The sequence below is a fragment of the Callionymus lyra genome, chromosome 13 (genome assembly GCF_982586985.1).
Source record: "Callionymus lyra chromosome 13, fCalLyr1.hap1.1, whole genome shotgun sequence".
In the NCBI taxonomy this organism is placed as follows: Eukaryota; Metazoa; Chordata; class Actinopteri; order Syngnathiformes; family Callionymidae; genus Callionymus; species Callionymus lyra.
In genome coordinates, this window is record NC_141830.1 from 5,299,582 (window position 1) to 5,325,570 (window position 25,989).

General features: G+C 39.4%; 2 protein-coding genes across 2 annotated transcripts; one reads left to right on the forward strand and one right to left on the reverse strand.

Moving 5' to 3' along the window:
• The first annotated feature begins 512 nt into the window (after nt 1-512).
• On the forward strand, nt 513-20,017 carry wdr26a (WD repeat domain 26a). The gene is made up of 14 exons (XM_087806502.1): nt 513-1,105; nt 4,001-4,100; nt 4,206-4,262; nt 6,983-7,119; nt 7,202-7,299; nt 7,386-7,542; nt 8,378-8,516; nt 8,799-8,939; nt 10,584-10,703; nt 12,227-12,372; nt 14,046-14,124; nt 14,183-14,312; nt 14,377-14,571; nt 17,845-20,017. Exons 1-14 carry the CDS (start codon nt 870-872, stop codon nt 17,865-17,867), a joined length of 1,758 nt encoding a protein of 585 aa, XP_087662628.1. The 5' UTR covers nt 513-869; the 3' UTR covers nt 17,868-20,017.
• Nucleotides 20,018-22,386: 2,369 nt separating this feature from the next.
• cnih4 (cornichon family member 4) lies at nt 22,387-25,387 on the reverse strand. The gene is made up of 5 exons (XM_087806518.1): nt 25,275-25,387; nt 23,402-23,470; nt 23,148-23,260; nt 22,830-22,970; nt 22,387-22,748 (listed from the first exon to the last, which is right to left on the reverse strand). Exons 1-5 carry the CDS (start codon nt 25,341-25,343, stop codon nt 22,721-22,723), a joined length of 420 nt encoding a protein of 139 aa, XP_087662644.1. The 5' UTR covers nt 25,344-25,387; the 3' UTR covers nt 22,387-22,720.
• Between the last annotated feature and the right edge of the window lie 602 nt (nt 25,388-25,989).

Consider the following 25,989-nt stretch of genomic DNA (forward strand, 5'->3'; position numbering starts at 1 on the left):
AGAAACATCTGTGTTTGATGATCTACTGACTCCTTCAAGAAACATCTGTGTTTGATGATCTACTGACTCCTTCAAGAAACATCTTAAGACGTTTTTATTTGTTCAGGCTTTTCCTTGATTTTCTGGAACTCCTGTTGTGTTATCAGTTTTATCTTGATCTTTAAAGTATATACTTTATTGAATATTGTTTTGATTGTTTAAGCGCTTTGTGACCCTGGTCTGGAAAAGCGCTGTACAAATAGAAATTACTTACAACAACCAATCTGTGTGTTGTGTTTTGATACAAACTAATATAATATAGTAAAGCTGAACTTTGTTACAAATGATTCAAAAAGGATGATTTGCAGATAAATAATTTCTGTTGACTTATAAGGCACACCTGACGATCTCTCAAGTTCACAGTGGTTAAAAAAAACACTGATATACAGGATAGATATTGTCGCACACGACTCTACAGCGGCCTCTAACGGTGACGTCGGCGCGTCGCACGGAGACGTGAAGGAATTTCCGCTGACGTCAGCACGTAAGTCCATATCAGGGCTGCAGCTGCCTGAGAGCAACAATAACAAGCCAGAACCGAACTGTACCGACGACACCGACACGGAACCTGACATCGGTGCCGATCAACGGATCCGACGAGATGGGTTCCGTACAGTAACAGCGACCGCGCTTGCGCTCGACGTCCTCGTCGAAAAACAAGCCCGTCCTCGTCGCGTCGCGACGGAACAAACAAGACTCGGCCGAACCAGGGGAGTTCGGTGCTGCATCTGGGTCAGTGGGCCCTGTTCGGCGGCGGCTGGAGCGCGGCTCGTCTTCTGTCCCCTGTCGACACCCGAGGACCAGCTGGGGGAGATAAATAAACAAACAACATGCAGGCGAACGGAACCGGCCAGGAGTCGGAGCTGTCGTGTCGTCACGGAGCCCAGAACGGCGAGTCGTCCTCGAGCGGAACCGCTCACTCCAACGGGCTGGTGTCGGTCAACAACGGCAGCAACAACAACGGGGTGTCGGTGCCGACGGACGGCAAGAAGAAGAAGAGGCTGTCCCAGTGCGAGGAGGACGTGATCCGGCTCATCGGTCAACACCTCCACGACCTGGGGCTCGAGTGAGTCATGACCTCTGACCTTCTCCCCCCCCAGTGACGAGCATTATTAGTGTATCTCACAGTCGATTTGATCGACACTGGCTCAGTAGATGTTTGTCCACCAGGAGTCTAGGTTATGTCAACAATCTTTTGTTCTGAGAGGAGAACAAACACCTTCACCCAGCGAGACTCTCACCCCGGGGTCACTGTTTGACCTCAGCCTGACGTCATGATTGTGATTTTTGTTCATAATCTTACTTTATTCTTCTTCTTTCAGGAACAATTATGGCCTCCAACCGTTTTGGAAAACACGACGGTTGTCAAGTGTGTTTGCCAAACTATCCCTTTTAAATCATTTGTAACAAAGTTCAGAGGCTTAAGACGTTTTTATTTGTTCAGGCTTTTCCTTGATTTTCTGGAACTCCTGTTGTGTTATCAGTTTTATCTTGACCTTTAAAGTATATACTTTATTGAATATTGTTTTGAATGTTTAAGCGCTTTCTGACCCTGGTCTGGAAAAGCGCTATATAAATAAAAATTACACTTACTTACTTACTTAACTATATTATATTAGTTTGTATCCAAACACAACACACGATCAACCAAACGTGTGTTGTGTTTTGATAGGTATTTTGTATATACGTATAATATATACATGTATATGACATATATATGTATGTCATTTGATGGTAATAATAACTTAACAGACAGTGGAAACAATAGTGTGTGTAAGTAAGTAAGTAATTTGTATTTATATAGCGCTTTTCCAGACCAGGGTCACAAAGCGCTTAAACAATCAAAACAATACTCAATAAAGTATATACTTTAAAGATCAAGATAAAACTGATAACACAACAGGAGTTCAATCAAGTGTAGAGACGGTCACGAGACGACTGAATACGTTGTCAAGCTAAGAAGCGACAACAAACTCCTAAAGATTTGGGAGATGATCTGATGTTTAGTAGAAGTTGAGGAGGACATAGATATTTTGGGTTATACCTCAATGATGGTGTAGTTTGTGACATTTCATAGTGAAGGTAAAATCTTTATTAGATGGAAAGAAAATCAATGATTTGTTGAGGTAAGACGATAAAAAAAGGCAACATAAATATGATTAATTTTTCTTCTATTCAACTAATGGGTGTCGTTTGTTCTTCTGGAGGTCTTCAAACAGGACCCCTGGTAAGACCTCGGGTCCACCGTGTGAAAATGACTGAAATATATGTGGAGTTTCTGAGTGACTCCATAACAGTTCTTTTCACAGAACAAAAGCGGTTTAATGGTCGTCCATGAAGCATCACATGCTGTGACACAAGGATAGAAACCCGTGTAATGGCCTCGATTCTCAATGGTCTCAACATTAATGAGCATTTTTTGGAACATCTAAAGATACATTCAAGCAAAACTGTCCAAAAACTTGCAAGTTCAATTAATGGCATCATTGAGGAGCTGTTATCAAGTAATAGGTCCTATGTTTAAAAATGTAACTCGATCTATTAAGGTGTTTAGAATAATAAGTACAAGATCATTTTAATTTATTTAAACCATATATATGCAAACTCAACAGAGAAAAAGGCAACACGCTTCTCTAACTAGTAATACGAGTGTAGTTTTAGAAGTAAACTTTGCACATGTTAATGAGGGGAAAAGTTGAATAAAAATTGGGGAACGGTTATTGCGCCACCCAGTGTAATGAAGGAGACATTACATAATACTGTACAGCAGCAGTAGTCGAGCTCAGCAGCTTAATCGAGGCTTATTGTCTACATGTGCAGACACTGAGCCTACATCTTTTTATCATGTCCTCTAGTCCTCCCTCAGGTGGACCCCAATACTTACTGGTGTTGGCAAATATGATGTATTAAAGTCAAAGTTGTTTAACTTTTTTATAACGTCTGGTTGAGCCAGCTTTAAAGAAATATTTCAAATACTGGGATGTGACCATTAATATAGCATTTTATAACCTCCTATTACCATTGTCTTATGTTTTGTTCTTAGTTGAATCAAGTGCAAAATCACTCCCACGAGGAAACTTGACTTTAATAACATTTGGATACGTAATTATATGTTTGGTTTTAATAACAGAAAGTGTGTTTTTCAGGAACTGCAAATTACACTTGACACTTTATTTAATAACACACATGTCATGATGGTTCACTTGAAAATATTATTATTGTCATTATTGGTATATACAATAGACATGTTGTTTCCCACGAGGAAACTTGACTTTAATAACATTTGGATATGTAATTATATGTTTGGTTTTAATAGCAGAAAGTGTGTTTTTTCAGGGACAGCAAAATACACTTTTATTTAATAACACACGTCATGATGGTTCACTTGAAATATTATTATTCTCATTATTGGTATATACAATAGACATGTTGTTGTTGTTTCCCACGAGGAAACTTGACTTTAATAACATTTGGATATGTAATTATATGTTTGGTTTTAATAACAGAAAGTGTGTTTTTTTTCAGGAACAGCAAAATACACTTTTATTTAATAACACACGTGTCATAATGGTTCACTTGAAAATATTGTTATTATTGTCATTATTGGTATATACAATAGACATGTTGTTTCCCACGAGGAAACTTGACTTTAAAAACATTTGGATATGTAATTATATGTTTGGTTTTAATAACAGAAAGTGTGTTTTTTTTCAGGAACAGCTAAATACACTTTTATTTAATAACACACGTCATGATGGTTCACTTGAAACTATTGTTATTATTGTCATTATTGGTATATACAATAGACATGTTGTTGGAGTGAGATCGTAAACCAAAGTTACTACCGTGTGTTAATCTCGTCTCTTCCCATCAGCTGATCAGCTGATCAGCTGCAGTGCATGTGCTCCAGTGCAATCCTGGGTCAGTTGATAATCGATTGTTGCTCTGCTTTGTGTTGAAGTCACACCGTGGATCTGTTGATGCAAGAGTCCGGCTGCCGACTGGAGCACCCTTCAGCCACCAAGTTTCGCAACCATGTGCTGGAGGGCGACTGGGATAAGGTGCTTCTATTTGTAATGTGTTGTGATTTATATAAAAATCCTTTAAATCCAATGGATGTTATTCCGTGATGGCCTTCCTGAATTCTTATCCTTTTCTCTTCTCAGGCTGAGAGTGATCTGAATGAACTGAAGGCCTTGATGCATTCACCGAGTGCAATAGTGGTGAGTTATTGTGTTTTCTATTTTCACCGGAGATTTATGCTCTTGATGGATGTTTGCTAGCAATTATTGACATGAAGTCCACAAGTCTTCACTCTTCAGATATGTTTAAAGGGCTCGCATCTCTGTTCGGTGGCCTAAACACTTGTGCAGAGAAGCAAGTACAAGATGGTGTTTTTAACTTCCTTCATATTTAACAATATTATATATATTATATATTTTAAAAGAACGATTATAAACTGTTATTACTGCCTAAATTGATGGGGTTTTTTTTACCTTTTTCTGATCACAGAGGATAAATCATTGGCATTTATTTAGAAGAAATTGCATTTTTTTTCACAGAACAAACGTTATAAACAGAGTCAGTCTCACATGATATGTGACAAAAGTTTAAGAGCAGGTTTCGAACCTGCGACTCCAGAAGACGAGACAGCACCTTAACTCACTGAGCCAAACATGTTGTGGTCAGGATTCTAACAGACGCTGTTATAGAGAAGGATGAGACCATCGGAGTAAAACATCGTTCCTGCTTAAATCCTTTGACATCAGATCTGATTGATCGTGAGATGTAGTGTAAGATGTTTAAACTCCAGATGTTAAAACAAAGTTGACACTTTGTCATGAGAATATCTAAACTGATGCGGCAGTGATGACATCACCTGATCCTTTATGCAAGTATGATTAAGTAACTCGGTACTCGTTTGGTTTTGTCTGGTGGCTGTTAATCTGAATTTAAAAGGCTTTGCATTTTTTTTATATTGAATTTAAAAGGCTTTGCATTTTTTTTATATTGAATTTAAAAGGCTTTGCATTTTTTTTATATTGAATTTAAAAGGCTTTGCATTTTTTTATATTGAATTTAAAATGCTTTGCATTTTTTTTATATTGAATTTAAAAGGCTTTGCATTTTTTTTATATTAAATTTAAAAGGCTTTGCATTTTTTTATATTGAATTTAAAAGGCTTTGCATTTTTTTATATTGAAATTAAAAGGCTTTGCATTTTTTTATATTGAATTTACAAGGCTTCGAATTTTTTTTATATTGAATTTAAAAGGCTTCGAATTTTTTTTATATTGAATTTAAAAGGCTTCGAATTTTTTTGTATTGAATTTAAAAGGCTTCGAATTTTTTTTATATTGAATTTAAAAGGCTTTGCATTTTTTTTATATTGAATTTAAAAGGCTTTGCATTTTTTTATATTGAATTTAAAAGGCTTCGAATTTTTTTTATATTGAATTTAAAAGTCTTTGCATTTTTTTATATTGAATTTAAAAGGCTTTGCATTTTTTTATATTGAATTTAAAAGGCTTTGCATTTTTTTTATATTGAATTTAAAAGGCTTCGAATTTTTTTTATATTGAATTTAAAAGGCTTTGCATTTTTTTTATATTGAATTTAAAAGGCTTTGCATTTTTTTATATTGAATTTAAAAGGCTTTGCATTTTTTTTATATTGAATTTAAAAGGCTTTGCATTTTTTTTATATTGAAATTAAAAGGCTTTGCATTTTTTTATATTGAATTTAAAAGGCTTCGAATTTTTTTTATATTGAATTTAAAAGGCTTCGAATTTTTTTTATATTGAATTTAAAAGGCTTTGCATTTTTTTATATTGAATTTAAAAGGCTTTGCATTTTTTTATATTGAATTTAAAAGGCTTTGCATTTTTTTTATATTGAATTTAAAAGGCTTTGCATTTTTTTATATTGAATTTTAAAGGCTTCGAATTTTTTTATATTGAATTTAAAAGGCTTCGAATTTTTTTGTATTGAATTTAAAAGGCTTCGTATTTTTTTTATATTGAATCTAAAAGGCTTCGAATTTTTTTGTATTGAATTTAAAAGGCTTCGAATTTTTTTTATATTGAATCTAAAAGGCTTCGAATTTTTTTGTATTGAATCTAAAAGGCTTCGATTTTTTTGTATTGAATTTAAAAGGCTTCGAATTTTTTTGTATTGAATTTAAAAGGCTTCGAATTTTTTTGTATTGAATTTAAAAGGCTTTGCATTTTTTTATATTAAATTTAAAAGGCTTTGCATTTTTTTATATTGAATTTTAAAGGCTTCGAATTTTTTTATATTGAATTTAAAAGGCTTCGAATTTTTTTTTAATTTAAAAGGCTTCGAATTTTTTGTATTGAATTTAAAAGGCTTCGTATTTTTTTTATATTGAATTTAAAAGGCTTCAGGTTTTTTTTTAATATATTGAGTATAAAAGGCTATGACTTAAATATTGAATAATTGAAATTAAAGTATAACTAATATTGAATAATTGAAATTAAAATATAACAAATATTAAATAATTGAAATAAATTCAACCATTCAATATCCTGATGGCACTCATATACTTCCATACAACAGCCTCAAATGCAGCGCTGAGGTCACGAAAGTACCGAAATACAGCCCTGATCAGAGGCCGAAAATTTCATTGATAACTTTCACCAGAGCAGCCTCTGTGTTGTTGTGAAACATTTACCATGGATCCCAGGATTGTTATCCTTGGACAATCGAACGGCGTTCTAGCGACGATCTCAAGAATCTTAAAGACGAGATTAGAGATAGGCCTATAAATGTTTTATTGTGTTTTATATTTATGTTTAAAGAACATTTGAGATGAATGTTAGTTTTGTTGATCATAACCAAAACTCCATTCATTTTGTATGAATTATTCCAGTCATGAAACCGAACACCTGACTCACCCTGGTGGTTTTGTGTCGCACTGTAGCGTATGAAGTTCTTCCTGCTGCAGCAGAAGTACTTGGAGTACTTGGAGGACGGAAAGGTTCTGGAAGCGTTGCAGGTCCTGCGAGCGGAGCTCACTCCTCTGAAGTACAACACGGAGCGCATCCACATCCTCAGCGGGTCGGTTCCCGTCGGAAATGTTTGGAAAGTTGAACGTCTGTACACTGACGGACGGAGTGTGTGTGTGTGTGTGTGTGTGTAGGTATCTCATGTGCAGTCACGCCGAGGACCTGCGAGCCAAAGCAGAATGGGAAGGCAAAGGCGCAGCGTCTCGGACCAAACTGCTGGACAAACTCCAGAGTGAGCGACTTACTGACACACTCTGTGACGGATCCATGTGACAATCTAAGAGGTGTGCGTTTGTGTGTCTGTTTTTGTGCGAGCAGCATATCTCCCTCCGTCCGTGATGCTTCCTCCTCGCCGCCTGCAGACTCTGCTGAAGCAGGCGGTGGAGCTGCAGAGGGAGCGCTGCCTCTACCACAACACCAAACTGGATAATGGACTGGACTCCGTGTCCCTGCTGCTGGACCACACTTGTAGCCGGTACTTCATGAACACACGCTGTACACACTTGTTCGGTTCTCTGTGTATGTCATGTGTTACGGTGCAGATCGCACCTGAAAAATCTCTAAACTTATCTCTAAACTTAGGAAAATGTTGTCACAACATAATCTGCAGCTTGTAATCCATGCGTTTGTGTCTCATTTAGACTATTGTAACAGTTTATTTTCATGTCTTAACAAGAAGGATGTGTCTCGCCTGCAGTTAATATAAAACTCTGCAGCGAGAATTCTGACCCGCTCTAGTAGAAGAACTCACATTTCTCCGATCCTTAAAACTCTTCACTGGCTTCCAGTTTCTTTCAGGATCAACTTTAAAATTCTGGTTCTTACTTTCAGATCTATTCATGGTCAGACCTTCCATCAGTGATCTGATCCAGCCTTACACCCCAGCTCGGGCTCTGAGGTCTGTGGATCAGAATCTACTGATGGTTCCTGAACACGGTTCAGGACCAGAGGAGAGAAATCCTTCCAGACTGTTGCTCCTAAGCTTTGGAACGATCTTCTCTCTCTTTGCTCTTGATGGATCTACTGACTCCTTCAAGAAACATCTCAAGACGTTTTTCCTTGATTTTCTGGAACTCCTGTTGTGTTCTCAGTGTTATCTTGATCTTTAAAATATATACTTTATTGAATATTGTTTTGATTGTTTAAGCGCTTTGTGACCCTGGTCTGGAAAAGCGCTATACAAATAAAAATTACTTACTTACTTACTTACCTTCTCAACAGAGTCTGCAGAATCTCTTGCATTTTGACCACTTTTACAAACAAGTGTGTGTTGTGACCACGATCTATGTGTGTGTGTTTACGATCTTTAGGAAACAGTTCCCTTGTTACACGCAGCAGATCCTCACCGAACACTGCAACGAGGTTTGGTTCTGCAAGTTCTCCAACGATGGCACCAAACTGGCGACGGGGTCGAAGGACACCACTGTCATCATCTGGCATGTGGACACGGTACTAAAGAGTTTCTAAAGAGTGTGTGATCGTGAGGAGATGCAACACCTTCCCTTATTTTTATGATTGTTGTTGTAGATAGATTACATTTATTGATCAATTATTAATAAAGTTGTTGCTTTTTTTATGCACCGTGCACATAAAGAGGTTTCAAACAATATATAATTATGTTTACAAATAATAATGTCTGTTAACCTAAAGATCTCGTGTGTAAACACTTGTTTATGAAGATAATATTTCATAAATTGAAGGTGTTTATATTTTCTGTTTGTCGACGGGCAGGAAACACGGCAGTTGAAGTTGTGGAAGACCCTGGAGGGTCACGCTTATGGGGTTTCTTACCTGGCCTGGAGCCCTGATGACACTTTTCTCATCGCGTGCGGCCCGGACGACTGCTCCGAGCTGTGGCTGTGGAACGTGCAGGTACAGGAATCTGTGGTTATAAATGTCTTCTAACGCACATTTATATAGTTTAAAAGCTTAGTCCAGTGAACTGAGAAGGTATCAGGGTGGAGGTAAACAAGAGTGTCCGCCTCACCCGTACAACACGTACTACAACAAAAACCGATGAGATATGAAGATACGGTATCCATGGACACGTAGGACTTTATTGTCTTCTAATGTCATGACGGTTGTGAAGGTGAGCTGATGAGCTCCTGGAAGCGAGAGGGATTTTCAACATCTTTCATGCATCACACGTCACCTTAAAGTATCATCGAAAGTGTGTCATTGTGTACGAGGGACGTTCTTATCCTCACACTGTCCAGTGAAAGGATGGATCTCTTCTAAGCTTTGGAACGATCTCTGTGTTTGATGATCTACTGACTCCTTCAAGAAACATCTGTGTTTGATGATCTACTGACTCCTTCAAGAAACATCTGTGTTTGATGATCTACTGACTCCTTCAAGAAACATCTGTGTTTGATGATCTACTGACTCCTTCAAGAAACATCTGTGTTTGATGATCTACTGACTCCTTCAAGAAACATCTGTGTTTGATGATCTACTGACTCCTTCAAGAAACATCTGTGTTTGATGATCTACTGACTCCTTCAAGAAACATCTGTGTTTGATGATCTACTGACTCCTTCAAGAAACATCTGTGTTTGATGATCTACTGACTCCTTCAAGAAACATCTGTGTTTGATGATCTACTGACTCCTTCAAGAAACATCTGTGTTTGATGATCTACTGACTCCTTCAAGAAACATCTGTGTTTGATGATCTACTGACTCCTTCAAGAAACATCTGTGTTTGATGATCTACTGACTCCTTCAAGAAACATCTGTGTTTGATGATCTACTGACTCCTTCAAGAAACATCTGTGTTTGATGATCTACTGACTCCTTCAAGAAACATCTGTGTTTGATGATCTACTGACTCCTTCAAGAAACATCTGTGTTTGATGATCTACTGACTCCTTCAAGAAACATCTGTGTTTGATGATCTACTGACTCCTTCAAGAAACATCTGTGTTTGATGATCTACTGACTCCTTCAAGAAACATATCTGTGTTTGATGATCTACTGACTCCTTCAAGAAACATCTGTGTTTGATGATCTACTGACTCCTTCAAGAAACATCTGTGTTTGATGATCTACTGACTCCTTCAAGAAACATCTGTGTTTGATGATCTACTGACTCCTTCAAGAAACATCTGTGTTTGATGATCTACTGACTCCTTCAAGAAACATCTTAAGACGTTTTTATTTGTTCAGGCTTTTCCTTGATTTTCTGGAACTCCTGTGTTGTTCTCAGTGTTATCTTGACCTTTAAAGTATATACTTTGTTGAATATTGTTTTGATTGTTTAAGTGCTTTGTGACCCTGGTCTGGAAAAGCACTATACAAATACAAATGACTTACTTACTTACTTACTTACTATAAATACACTAGTGGTCTTTATTTAATGGTAGAATTATTCAACTCGGTCAGTTAAAGTAGTTTTTCCACGCTGTCGTCTCTGTGGTTCCCAGTCAGAGCGATGACATCTTTGGTTGTTGTGAGTCCCACTGATGCGGTGATTGTTGAGTTGTGCGTTCACTCCTCTGTGCTCTGTTGTGTGCAGACGGGGGAGCTGAGAACAAAGATGAGTCAGTCTCATGAGGATAGCCTGACCAGTGTGGCCTGGAATCCAGACGGCAAGCGCTTCATCACGGGTGGACAGAGAGGCCAGTTCTACCAGTGTGTGAGTATCTTCGGTCGGTGCCTTCAGTGCCTACACTCTCTGAGCCGTGCAGGCGGCCCACACGAATATGTGGAAACAAACTTGCGATGCAGAAGCACAACCTTAATTTTTTTTTTTGTTCCTTTTAATCATGTGAATTCCAAGTCAACGTTTTCTCCCACAGACCACTTATGTCACTCAAAGTGTTGTCAAGCTGAGTCTTATTTGACAAACTGTCGGCAGGTGACGCAGCCATTGAAGTCAGAGACAGTGTTTTAATGACAGGCTTATGTTTGATTAACTGCTCCAGCTATGAAGGAAGAAAAAAAAAAAAGACCTTGGCAGTCCATCCCCTCCATACACGCAACACTGTGCTGAAAAATACCTTTTTGATATATTTAAAATGACACACGAAAGGTTTTGATCATTCATATACCGTATTTTCCGGACTATAAGTCGCAGTTTTTTTCCTAGTTTGTCCGGGGGTGAGATTATACTCTGGAGCGACTTATGTGTGAAATTATTAACACATTATTATATCATTTCACATGTTATTTTCACACTAAACCACCAGAGGGCGCTCTAGGCCTGTGTTGATCATTTCCACGTAGAAGAGGAAGCATCTTCTACCTCCGGAGTTAGTTAGTTGTTTAAAAGTGACACGAGGATGAAGAGTTATTTGGAGTTACACGGATGGTTTGGTAAACTTGTTAGTTATTTATGCTATAGTTCTCTGAATAACTCTTCATATGTTATGTTAACATACCAGGTTCTCACTTCATGTAACGTAATTATTCTGTTGTTGCCTCTAGTTTTATTTTAAATTGTCTTTCAAGATCACATGTCTGTTCTTGGTGTTGGATTTTATCAAATCAATTTCCCCCAAAAATGCGACTTATACTCCAGTGCGACTTATATATGTTTTTTCCTTCTTTATTATGCATTTTATGGCTGGAGCGACTTGAACTCCGGAGCCACTTGTAGTCCGGAAAATACGCTTTTTCTCAAGTTTACGCTAAATTTGTTGCATAATTACTGCAGCAAACACACACTCTGGGCCACACGTGGGTCTGTAGTTTAATTCATTGGTTAAATGAACGCAAGCTCGCTCTAGTATGTGATCGGTAGTGAAATCACAGAATGGGAAGCACTTGACTCTGTCGTTTCATCATTTACAGACCGCCTGACACTCTTGTCATGTATTCTCTCGTCCTCAGTCGTCGCTGGGATCATTGGGGATTTGATAGCACCTCAAAAATGAACAAACGCAGGGAATATTTTTTATGTTATTTGTAAATCAAATGACAATTATTTAATTTAATACACACTTTATTGAACTATTAACCAACATTAATTTAATTTTTTATTATTAATACAAGTAAAATGTGATCTGATAGCCAAACAAAAAATGCATATATATACTCTTTTTTTTAAAAATGTCTAAACAGTGCTGTTATCGTGAAACAAGTATCTCTATACTGAAGTGTATTCATTTCTTTCTCAGATACTAGCGATCTGCACTGTAATGACATCTGTTCTCGCAGGACTTGGACGGGAACCTGCTGGACTCCTGGGAAGGTGTGCGAGTGCAGTGTTTGTGGTGTTTAAACGACGGCAGGACTGTCCTGGCATCAGACACACACCAGCGCATACGAGGATACAACTTCGAGGACCTGACGGACAGAAACATGTAAGAATTAAACAGAAAGATATTCTTATGTCACTGATTTATTGTCAGAATTGACCATTTATTTTAGATCTAGAAATCAAAAAGCTTAATTGAATCCATCCATCTATCCATCCATCATCCATCCATCCATCCATCTATGCATCCATCCATCTATCCATCCATCTATCCATCCATCATCCATCCATCCATCCATCTATGCATCCATCCATCTATCCATCCATCATCCATCCATCCATCCATCTATGCATCCATCCATCTATGCATCCATCCATCTATGCATCCATCCATCTATGCATCCATCCATCTATGCATCCATCCATCCATCCATCCATCCATCCATCTATGCATCCATCTATGCATCCATCTATGCATCCATCTATGCATCCATCTATGCATCCATCTATGCATCCATCTATGCATCCATCCATCCATCCATCCATCCATCCATCCATCCATCCATCCATCCATCCATCCATCCATCTATGCATCCATCTATGCATCCATCTATGCATCCATCTATGCATCCATCTATGCATCCATCTATGCATCCATCTATGCATCCATCCATCCATCCATCCATCCATCCATCCATCCATCTATGCATCCATCCATCCATGCATACATCTATGTGTCCATCCATCCATCCATCTATGCATCCATCCATCTATGCATCCATCCATCTATGCATCCATCCATCTATGCATCCATCCATCTATGCATCCATCCATCTATGCATCCATCTATGCATAGATCCATCTATGCATCCATCTATGCATCCATCCATCTATGCATCCATCTATGCATCCATCTATGCATCCATCCATCCGTCCGTCCGTCCGTCCGTCCGTCCATCCATGCGTCCATCCATGCGTCCATCTATGCGTCCATCTATGCGTCCATCCATCCATGCGTCCATCCATCCATCCATCTATGCGTCCATCCATCCATCCATCTATGCGTCCATCCATCCATCCATCTATGCGTCCATCCATCCATCCATCCATCCATCTATGCGTCCATCCATCCATCCATCTATGCGTCCATCCATCCATCCATCTATGCGTCCATCCATCCATCCATCTATGCGTCCATCCATCCATGCATCCATCCATCCATCCATCTATGCGTCCATCCATCCATCCATCTATGCGTCCATCCATCCATCCATCTATGCGTCCATCCATCCATCCATCTATGCGTCCATCCATCCATCCATCTATGCGTCCATCTATGCGTCCATCCATCCATGCGTCCATCCATCCATCCATCTATGCGTCCATCCATCCATCCATCTATGCGTCCATCCATCCATCCATCTATGCGTCCATCCATCCATCCATCCATCTATGCGTCCATCCATCCATCCATCCATCCATCCATCTCTCTTTTTTTCTCTCTCTATTTCCCTCTCTCTCTATTTCCCTCTCTCTCTATTTCTCTCTCTCTCTCTCTCGCTCTCTCTCTCTCTCTCTCTCTCTCTCTCTTGCACATTTCAATGATTTAAACTATTGTTTTTGTTCAGCTTCAAAGTATTTAGTTTAAAGAAACTAAGTGTAGTACTCCATGACATGCCTATAACATCAAAAGTAGTTTGATAGCAGTTAAATAATGTTTCTCTTAATGACTCAGCCTTGATATTCAACTACACACTTGTACACGTGATTCTTCTCCAGTGTGCAGGAGGACCATCCCATCATGTCTTTCACCGTCTCAAAGAACGGAAGGTTAGCTCTTCTCAACGTGGCCACTCAGGTGAGCGAGGTGAGGTGTGCTGCCCCCCAGAGGCCGGTGCCGTAACTACTGTTTCCAGGGCGTCCACCTGTGGGACCTGCAGGACCGGGTCCTGCTGAGGAAGTACCAGGGGGTGACACAGGGCTTCTACACCATCCACTCCTGCTTCGGCGGACACAACGAAGACTTCATCGCCAGCGGCAGCGAAGGCGAGTCTTGACGTGACGTGTGTGATGTCATCATCGTGCGTCGCTCACACGTCTGTCTCCTCAGACCACAAAGTTTACATCTGGCACAGACGCAGCGAGCTGCCCATCGCCGAGCTGACCGGACACACCCGCACCGTCAACTGTGTGAGCTGGAACCCGGCGGTGCCGAGCCTCCTGGCCAGCGCCTCGGACGACGGCACCGTCCGGATCTGGGGCCCCGCCCCCTTCCTGGACGTACAAGAGGTGGACGGGATTAACGGTAGGAGAGGCTCCGGGGAAATGTTCTTTCTTTGCATACTTCCGAAAACTATTCTTTAGATAATCAATCTGTCACTGGTTGTTTTTTCACATTAGTCATAATCGGTTAATATTTGAAATTCAGCCTCTTATTCCAGCGATCGACCCTTAAATGTTTACGGTCTGATACGATAACTAAGTCGGCTTTTAATGGAAAAAAATTTGAATTAAAATAAACTATTAATATGAAAGAGGGTTTTAATATGTTCTGAAGTTAAAAACATAGTAGAAAACAGACACTGCACTTCACTTCCTGATCTCATAATACCGTATTTTCCGGACTATAAGTGGCTCCGGAGCTCTAGTCGCTCCAGCCATAAAATGCATAATAAAAAAGTAAAAAACATGTATAAGTCTCACTGGAGTATAAGTCGCATTTTTGGGGGAAATTTATTTGATAAAATCCAACACCAAGAACAGACATGTGATCTTGAAAGACAATTTAAAATAAAACTAGAGGCAACAACAGAATAATTGTACGTTACGTTACATGAAGTGAGAACCTGGTATGTTAACATAACATATGAAGAGTTATTCAGAGAACTATAGCATAAATAACTAACAAGTTTACCAAACCATCCGTGTAACTCCAAATAACTCTTCATCCTCGTGTCACTTTTAAACAACTAACTAACTCCGGAGGTAGAAGATGCTTCCTCTTCTACGTGGAAATGATCAACACAGGCCTAGAGCGCCCTCTGGTGGTTTAGTGTGAAAATAACATGTGAAATGATATACCGCTAATAATGTGGTAATAATTTCACACATAAGTCGCTCCAGAGTATAAGTCTCACCCCCGGACAAACTAGGAAAAAAACTGCCACCTATAGTCCGGAAAATACGGTAGTGCTGAGGACGGAAGCCTGATACTGATCAGTCACCATGATTCTCATCTGCTAAAGATAATTGATTAATTTCGTCGTCCAGAAGAACATGAAGCTGCATGTGTTTAAATGATGAGAGAATATAACAAATGATGAAGTTGGAAAAACACTTTTAACAAGTTAATGTCATAATAACATCGCAGCAAACGCTAGAATCATCATTGTTGACGTTCACGGCTCACGAGCTGAATAACAAACTACTTTAGACTCTTCATTAGAAGTTGAATCAAACGTGTTTCCTTCAGACCAAAGTGTCAACGTCGTGCTGTAGATCTGACATGGCTGCTCTCGCTTCACGTCAGTGAAATGTTTCCACACAAGGATCTCTGTTGCTCCTGTGTGTCGCTGGAACAGAGATATTAAGGCGCCACTAAAGTGAAAACAGGCTCACATAGAAATCAGCGGATTTTGAGCAAAACTTTAATAAGCATAGATGAAAAATGTAGTAATTACCCTTTAGTTTATCTTCAGTCTTCATCATAACACGACTCATCATAGCAGCTCTATTTTGTTTCCTTATTAAGAGATTATGGTTTTAGACGGCGGTTCAAACTTAAGTGGATCAGAGTGACGCCTCCTGTTCTTCCTCCTCTACATGTTGTGTGTTGAAGTGAGTCAGTGTGTGAGTGAGTGTGTCGGCTGCAGGAGTGTGTGTTGACTTGTGGGCTGGTGCTTCTGCGGCTATTTTGGGAGGTGTAGATGTGAGTGAACGATTGGTTTTAAACGGTTCTTTTTTCTCTTAAAAACCCACTAAAATCTGTATAGAATCGCCAGGTGACGCAGCATGTCATAGTTTAGACAAGACTTCCACACGAGGGCGCCAAAGGCCATGGAAAATTGAATTGACTCAATTCAGTTGTTTCAGAATCAGAAATCCTTTATTTGTCCCGCGAGGGGAAATTCAGTTTAAACAACAGCAAGCGCAATACCTAAAATAAAAGACACCCAGAAATAGAATAATAAAATGAAAAGAAAGATCTAAATAGAATAGAATAAAAATCTGCCCTATATTATATACACTTTCATATTTACAAAAATAACAAGAAGAAAAATAACAAGAAGAAAAGGTGCAGTTAAATATTTATCTTGGTGTGTTCTTGTTGTGGAGTCTGATGGCAGCAGGGAGGAAGGACCTGCGGTACCTCTCCCTCACACACCTGGGATGAAGCATCCTATCATTGATGGAGCTCCTCAATGCCCTCAGTGTGTGCTGGAGAGGGTGAGACAAGTTCTTCCCAATGGAGGCCAGCTTGCTCTGTATCCTCCTCCCAGACACTTCCTCCACAGGATCCAGGGGGCGCCCTAGGACGTAACCGGCCTTCTTAATAATGCTGTCCAGTTTAGCCCTATCCTTTGTTGTCATGCTGCTTTTTTTTTTTTACCCATAACATTATGAATGAATCCATCAACTATTTATTATTTATTTATTATTTGGAGACATTTCTGCTTTGAAAAAAGTTCTGTCATTCCGTCCCCATTATGGCTGCATATCCCCTATATACTATACTTACTTACTTACTATATACTATAGTTTGAATGCAATGATGTTTGTCTATATATATATATAAAATGATTATATTCTTTTTCTAATGAGATTTCTGTATAGAATCGTTGCCATTGTTAATATCTATCCCATAGCGTGTCCCAAAACGTCTACTGTGGATTTATTTATATCCCAACCACCTGGTGGGCCCCATACAATCACTCGGCCCCACATGTGGCACTTTGACTGTATTTATGTGGCCCTCGTAAGGTAAGGGACATGTAGAATATAAAAATAAATGAATGAATAAGCTAATGCTTTTTTTTTTTTTTAGAATAATTCAAGTGTAATTTGTTATTCACATGTTTGAATTGGTTATCCATTCAAAAATATGATTTTGTATTTTGTTCTATTATTAATTTCCATTCTCTTAATATTACTCTTGGGTTTTAATTTTAGGACTTTGATCTCAGATTTATATTTCTTGTAAGTCTTAATTGCTCCTTAAAAAGGTCTACATGAATATAAATATCATATTTACAATATAAAAGTTTGAGGATATTAAGATTGATTGTAATATTTGATTTATTGGAGACTTATTTCTCCTCTTTGTTGCTTAACGGCCCCTTACACCAGTCACTGTATAAATGTGGCCCCCAGGAAATTTAAATATTAATTTATAAACGCAATGTTTATTTTATTTTAGTGGTTATTTAGAAACTTTAAATGAATATATTGTGAATTTTAACACATGCAGAGAAGTATAAAAAAAAGACATTGTTAATGGTTACAGCAGGAGGGCAGTGATGTTGATGTTCCGCCTGCAGGAAGTGTCCATGTGTGACTGACCTTTGCCCTCTCGTGACAGTATGCTGCAGCATGGACAGCTGATGGACCACTGCGGCTCAGACTCTGTAGACACTTGAATGGATGAATCCTGGAGTTGAAGGTAACGGTTGGACGACTGCTTCCCCGAAGCAGGGACGACGCGGCTGGTGGTCCTCCAGGGGCTCGGACTCTTCATCCAGGACCACCTCCTCTTATTTATTGTGAGCGACATAAGTTATTGAGCTCGGCGACCTGCCGCGACACTTGTGCTCCTGTTCCTCCCTCGCACATCCCCAAGTGTTTTTTTTTGTTGGCTGTAGACGGGATCCTCTGCCCACCTGAAGACCCGGGTGTTCCTTTGACTTCTGTTTCTCTGACGCCGACACACTAGTATTTGACGAGCATGCTGCTTCTGTTCTCAATGTTCTCCATCCGGTGTTCGTCTCCTGCTCCCTGAACACTCTCTGGCGTGTGTGAACAGATTCCTTCTTTGCCTTGAGTATTGATTTATCTCTTTCTCTTCACTCTGGTCGACATCTTTCCTTCGCACACGTCCATTTACTCCTCGGTTACGAGAGCGTTTCCGCTCTCTCGCCTCCACTGGATTATTTAACTCTTAGTTTCCTCACTCTCTCTCTCTCTCTCTCCATCGTCCCGGACGCAAGTGTTCAGAGAGTGAGAAGGAAATTCCGGACGTGTGACGCGAGGCGACGGTTCCACGGGATCTTCGTTCTTCCTGCTCCTGAGAGAAGAAGCATCTGGACTTGGACCATTTACTGGAGCTTTCAATGGATCCCTTCATGAGGGGTTTTGGTCGCGAAGAACTTAACGTGACGGGGATGAAGAAATACCATTTAGATCTTAAATAATTCTTATACATTTCATGAAGAGGGATGTATAAACGTTCATTCAAACATTAGAATTTCAAAAAAAGACAAAACTCGTTCATCAGCCAATCGTTACTTTGTCATAGAAATCAATGTTTTTTTTGGGGACAAGAAGTTCCCAGTTTGCAGTTGAATACTTGTATCTAAGAGCTCAGTTTAAAGTTGGGACTGTGACGCCTCAGTCTGGGAAACCTTTCCAAAGTCGTTTGAGACGATCATCTGCACGTGTCCTGATCAGGTGCTGAGAGAAATAACTTCTCTTGAGCTCTTTATTGTCTCAATATTCCAGAGCCAGGCGTCCTGCTGATGTTGTCCTTCACTATGATCGGTCCGACTTATCGCCTGCGCTAGAATCTTGTCCTTATCCTTATATTTCAACAATTTCCTGAAGGAGACCTCATGAGTTCTATCTATACTTCACCATCTCAAGGTCCTTTTGACACCATTTGTAACAGAGCTCAGAATGTCGTTGAAATCTGGCACTGACGCAAAAACACAAGAAGCGATGGTTCAGTCCTGAAGAGCAGATTTACTTCTATATTTCCCATAAGAGGTAAAGACACCAGCAGGACATGGTCCAGGTCCAGATGCTTCCACTCTAGGACGCTGTACAACTGTGGCCTCGCACCACACGTCTGGAGTGAACCTGGGTAAGTAAGTGGCAGAAAAATAAACTAAAGAGTTTGTGACAGTTGTTTTTTTCAATGTAACGTTACTTCTGATACTTTCACGTAGATGTTGTTGCTGACTTGTATATTTTGCTCTCATAGAGAAACCAAGAGTTTCTTATTACACTGACGTGCAAGAAGTTAAACGAGTGTGACGGACAGAATATGTGTATAACCAAACCAGAGCGGGGTCAAGATTTCACAGCTCTTTTCGGAGAATGCAGTTTTTAATCATTGTTCGGCGAGAGGCGATGTTGGATGGTGTCTTCGACGGTGGTTTTTCTATATTTTTTTACTCGACGATGTCAAGAGAAGTATCTGTGAGGACCCCTGGTTATTGTCACGATGCCATCACCAGCTTAATCTTTCCCTTCACAGCATATGCAGACATCAGTGGGTCGACCTTCACACGCGTGTCAAACCCTCTCACGGATGTGGTGGTTTTGTTGGGAGGGCGGGGGGGGGTGGTTGTGGGGCGGGTTTAGCTTCTCTGTTACTTCTTGCTGTGAGAAGCCAAACTAGGAACTCTTGTTTGCTTGCTGGTAGTTTCAGCCAGAAACTGTTTTACTTTTTAAATGTTATATGAAAAGATTGTAATGTTCCGTAGAACAAGTGTGTCATGTATGCATATTTTAAATAAAGCATTCAGGGGCTTAAAGTATGTTCACTTTTCTTTCTTTTTTTCATTCCAAGAGGACCTAAACCTGTGCTGTGTCTCAAATCGCATACTAGCGTACTAAAAGTTAGTATTTTTAGTGCGTTAGTGTGTCTCAATTCTTAGTATGCGAAATTTAGTGCGCCATGCATACTAAATTGGCGTACTAACACGCCCACAAAACTGAGTATGGTTCGATGGACACTAAACACACTAAACAGCTCCATCTTAGTGACGTTTTAAACGGAAGTTACGTCATATATATATATATATATATATATATATTCATATACTTACAGGTGTATTTTCAGCAGCAGTAGAAGGATAAACACGTCTTCGCTGCTGATATCAGCTTAAATATCTCGTGAATATTTCGATTCTCTTATTTTTTCTTTATTTCTTTTTCCAAAGTTGCAAAACGTGCTGCCAGCAGGTGGCGATAGCGTTCAAACAGCTGGTTGAAACATCGTTAAATAGTAGTAGAAGAAGAAGCTGTCGCGTCATTTCCTGTTAGTGTGTAGCAGCAGAGTTTGATTTGGACATACTATCTGTGGAGGATTAGTTACTAGTTAGTAAGTACACTAAACTGATGCATACTAACTTCTAGCATACTAAGAGAAGTATGCGATTTGAGACACAGCACAGGGGTGGGCAAACTCGTTCCTCAAAGGGCCGGGGTGGCTGCAGGTTTTTGTTCCAACCGATCAAGCATGTACAGTTTAACCAATGAGGTTTCAGCTAAAACAAGCAACACCAGACTAACAATCAACTGATTAAACTGCTAAGACACCTGATTGGTCAAAAGGTGTCCTTTTGATTGGTTCGAACAAAAACCTGCACCCACTGCGTCCGTTGAGGACTGATGCTGTGTCTCAAATCGCATACTTCTTAGGATACTATAAGTTAGTATGCATCAGGATAGTGTACGTACTAACTAGTAACTAATTCTCCACAGATAGTATGTCTCAAATCAAACTCTGCTGCTACACACTAACAGGAAATGATGCGACAGCTTCTTCTTCTACTACTATTTAACAATGGTTTCAACCAGCTTTAGGAACACTATCGCCACCTGCTGGCAGCACGTTTTGCAAGTTTGGAAGAAGAAATAAAGAAAAAATATGAGAATCGAAATATTCACGAGATATTTAAGCTGGTATCAGCAGCGAAGACGTGTTTATCCTCATACTGCTGCTGAAAATACACCTGTAAGTATATGAATATATATATATATATATGACGTAACTTCCGTTTAGTGTAGATAGTGTCCATCGAATCATACTCAGTTTTGTGGGCGTTTTAGTGTACATGGTGCACTAAATTTCGCATACTAAGAATTGAGACGCACTCACGCACTAATAATACTAACTTTGAGTACGCAAGTATGCGATTTGAGACACAGCACTGCACCCACTGCGGCCCTTGAGGACTGAGTTTGTCCACCCCTGAGCTGAACCAAACTGCTATTGGGACCCACACCTTTCAATTCAGCAGATCTCAGCCAGTGATGCTGGTCATCCTGAAACCGTCTCCAAACTTGGAGCCCTAAAGGTGGCACCTTTGGTTAAAAAAATGGGTGGCTTTGTCGAAAAACAACTATTGACTGACAATCAAGACACTGCTTCATCACAACTTCTGGTGACTACATTCACCTTCATTGGATGAAACAAATTACTCTTTATGGCTTTCTAATCATACTTTATTTTTTAAATTAAAATAAACATGCAAGTATTAATGGCGTTTGTTTATTTGTGTTGCAAACTTCCTTGGCAGCAAAAGGAACAATAAAATCCAATGATATCCAGGTGATCACTGAGGATGAGAGGATACAGTGTCTGGACTCCAGCAGCTTTTAAAGCCGATGTTTGGGGGAAATTTTGTTACGACCAATATACTTGCATATCTTTGTTCCTACTATTTTATCGTTGCTTCTATATCGTGATGTGTATCATTCTGCCAGATTCTTAACAATATAAACCCCAAGAAATCGAATCATTTGTTCTCCTCTACTGTTGTGAAAAGAAAACAAGTGATTGTCAGATCATTTGTTCACTTCTCCTCAACTTTAGTACATTATGAACTAAGCTTTTACAAAATGGCTTCTCAATTCATTGCAAGCCTCGACCCTTGTGTCATCTCAGGGTTAAGATGCCCCCGAAAGGCCTGAAAACAAATGTGCGATTTCTGGGTCAAGGTGAATGACCTCCACCACTGTATATGTATTCCTGGAAGCCAGGGAGGTCGTCGGCCCATCTATGGTGGGTCCGGACCTCTTTGACAACATGCTGCCCCTGCTGGTAAGTAGAGGAAATGCAAGTTATTGTTTACAACTTCCTGGAAAGAGTCGACATCAACTGCACATGCAGAGCAAGTGTTCTTCATTGCAAACGCTTTATTTTAAAAAATATGGTGACTTTGGAGTGTGGTGGTTTTTTTTCACATCTATGGTAAAGTCGAGCATTCAGTGTTTGTCTTTATAATACAACATAATGTAATGTAGCACCACCGTGAAGACTCGTGGAAACTCACCTATAGATGCCGACAGACATAATGATTGAAGATCAGTCACTGCAGTGGATCGAGAGGTCTTAGAACATGATTGTTTTTACAATGGCACATTAAGTAGAAAATGAATCACGACTTGTATCAAGGATGTGTGTGCAAAGTAAAGTCCCAGATGTGAGAACCCAGAGTTGAGATCGGGCTTCAATCATTGATGAGAGCCAGAATGGTGCTGAATAAAAAAAAAACACATGGGAAGAGAAGTGGGTCAGCACAGGTTCAGAGGTTAAGACTTCTGGACTGTGGATGTTACCTGTACAGGTAGATGAAGAAGCACAGCAGGTGGTAGCCTAGTTTGATCATAGCCTCTTTCATGTGGGACTTGAGCTGGCCCCGGTTGTGGATTTCCGTGGGGTCAAACACACCCATGTTCCCGATCGGGACCTTGGAATACCTGCGTACACCGTAGATTTACAAACGTCAGTGAAGAAACCTGTAGAAACCTGTAGAATACTGTTCATAACTAAAGGTGTTTTGTTGTTTCATCATTATTCCAAGTCTCTCTGCACTGGTTTAACTACTACAAGCAAGATCAGCAACAAACATGAAGCCCACAGGTGGAAAGATTTACCTATAAATGTTCCAAACTGCAACCGGCAGATTGAGCAGGAAGATGAACCAGTGCATGGACCACAACATCAGCAGGGTGGAGAGACACTGAGCGAGCATCTCCGGGATCACCCACTGCAAATACATCACAGACAGACGTCATTCTTTGACTTCTGAAGCATGTATCCTACTTGAATACACATTTGTGTTTCACAATGGTAAAATGTTGTCATCCTTAATTGCAATTTGATTGTGTGTGCGGTGGATCATACTTACTTTGTTGAGCTTGGAGCAGCAGGCTCTGGCATTGATGTAGTCGCATTCTAGATCTGAAAGAGTGATGATCTGAGAAAACGCTGTGTTAAGAAAGAACACGTTGTTTCCATTTCACACGACATGATCACAATTTCTAAAGTCCCTCCTTTTATTAATTTTACAATTAGAACTCGGATAGTTCATTCCCAGTAGTCAGTGTTTTAAAAAAAACAACAAAAAACTTTGAACAAAGACCAGAATATGAATTCAATAAACTCAGAGTCTGAGTCTTCCTGACCACATCTGTTCATCTGTATCATCATCATCATCATCATCATTAGTATAGAATCTTCCTGACCACATCTGTTCATCTGTATCATCATCATCATCATCATCATTAGTATAGAATCTTCCTGACCACATCTGTTCATCTGTATCATCATCATCATCATCATCATTAGTATAGAATCTTCCTGACCACATCTGTTCATCTGTATCATCATCATCATCATCATCATTAGTATAGAATCTTCCTGACCACATCTGTTCATCTGTATCATCATCATCATCATCATCATTAGTATAGAATCTTCCTGACCACATCTGTTCATCTGTATCATCATCATCATCATCATCATTAGTATAGAATCTTCCTGACCACATCTGTTCATCTGTATCATCATCATCATCATCATCATCATCATTAGTATAGAATCTTCCTGACCACATCTGTTCATCTGTATCATCATCATCATTATCATTAGTATAGAATCTTCCTGACCACATCTGTTCATCTGTATCATCATCATCATCATCATCATTAGTATAGAATCTTCCTGACCACATCTGTTCATCTGTATCATCATCATCATCATCATTGGTATAGAATCTTCCTGACCACATCTGTTCATCTGTATCATCATCATCATCATCATTAGTATAGAATCTTCCTGACCACATCTGTTCATCTGTATCATCATCATCATCATCATCATTAGTATAGAATCTTCCTGACCACATCTGTTCATCTGTATCATCATCATCATCATTAGTATAGAATCTTCCTGACCACATCTGTTCATCTGTATCATCATCATCATCATCATTAGTATAGAATCTTCCTGACCACATCTGTTCATCTGTATCATCATCATCATCATCATCATTAGTATAAAATCTTCCTGACCACATCTGTTCATCTGTCCATCACGAGTTGATCTCAGATGTATTTTAACTCTTACTGCATCGTTGTACTCGCGAATCTTCACTAATAAATAGATAGTTCACATATAAAGTATCACACAATTCTGTGGACGATCAGTTTAAAAAAAAAAAAAAGTACTCTGGACGGAGAGAAAAGCTTAGTTGTCGTGAGCAACTGTATTATAAATTATTATAAATCCTTGTTGTCAAATGTCTTTAAGAGCACAGTTGCCCAACTTCCCTCGTTGAAACAACCTCACAGAGTGGGTGCGGGCACACGATTTACCACAGGAAGAAATCCAAGTAACACGTCATTAAAAAGACAAAACAAACATACATATTAAAGATGAATTAAAAAAACAAAAACGCTGTAGTAAAACTGGAATAGTTGTGTCTCGTCAGAACGTTGGCGAAGCAGTAAAACATCGACCAGAGAAGCGACTATCGCTATAACTTAAAATAAAACAAGACAACGTAACAGACAAACTACTTCAACCGTCCTTTGAAAACTTATTTTAACTTACTAACGTTCAGGAAAGTGTTTTTGAGTAAGACTGCTAGCCGGCTAGCTTGACAGTTTAGCATCAATGTGGATCAGGGAATTAGCGCCAAACTTTCGTTCGGTTTAAAAGCACCACGGACTTTTAAAAACCACTACTAGTGGTGTGAATAAAACCCTGATAAAGGATACAAAATAAACGGAAAGAAAAATCAGTGCACAACAGTCGACGAGTGACAGAATAAACACTGCCGCCTCCATGTTTGTTCTTCTACCTGCTCGATCCACCTTCGACTAAAGACTTTACTGCCCCCTAGTGTCCTGAGGGTTTTACTGCAACGCGACTCCCTTCCCGGAAGTCACAACAAGAGATGTTTTGACAACAAACCCCCCAATATGGAAACAAATAAAGACCACAGGAATTGTTTGTGGTAACGACAGAATTATAAAAATGTAATAAATAAAAGGTGAAAAAAAAGAAGTCATATACAGTATTTCAGTAATTTTTATTTATATAGCGCTTTTCCAGGCCAGGGTCACAAAGCGCTTAAACAATCAAAACAATATTCAATAAAGTATATACTTTAAAGATCAAGATAAAACTGATAACACAACAGGAGTTCCAGAAAATCAAGGAAAAGCCTGAACAAATAAAAACGTCTTAAGATGTTTCTTGAAGGAGTCAGTAGATCATCAAACACAAAGAGAGAGAAGAAGATCGTTCCAAAGCTTAGGAGCAACAGCCTGAAAAGATTTCTCTCCTCTGGTCCTGAGTCGTGTGCGTGGAACCATCAGTAGATTCTGATCCACAGACCTCAGAGCCCGAGCTGGGGTGTAAGTCTGGATCAGATCAGTGATGTAAGGAGGAGCCTGACCATGAATAGATCTGAAAGTAAGAACCAGAATT

Excerpts from the sequence above, each read along its gene's own strand:
- wdr26a (XM_087806502.1), top strand. The coding sequence starts at position 870 with ATGCAGGCGAACGGAACCGGCCAGGAGTCGGAGCTGTCGTGTCGTCAC. Across the intron at positions 4,263-6,982 it reads ATTCACCGAGTGCAATAGTG|CGTATGAAGTTCTTCCTGCT; the intron begins GTGAGTTATTGT and ends GTCGCACTGTAG. Across the intron at positions 14,313-14,376 it reads CATCGCCAGCGGCAGCGAAG|ACCACAAAGTTTACATCTGG; the intron begins GCGAGTCTTGAC and ends CTGTCTCCTCAG.
- cnih4 (XM_087806518.1), bottom strand. The coding sequence starts at position 25,343 with ATGGAGGCGGCAGTGTTTATTCTGTCACTCGTCGACTGTTGTGCACTG. Across the intron at positions 23,471-25,274 it reads TTTTTCTTTCCGTTTATTTT|ATCATCACTCTTTCAGATCT; the intron begins GTATCCTTTATC and ends GCGTTTTCTCAG. Across the intron at positions 23,261-23,401 it reads GCTGCTCCAAGCTCAACAAA|TGGGTGATCCCGGAGATGCT; the intron begins GTAAGTATGATC and ends ATGTATTTGCAG.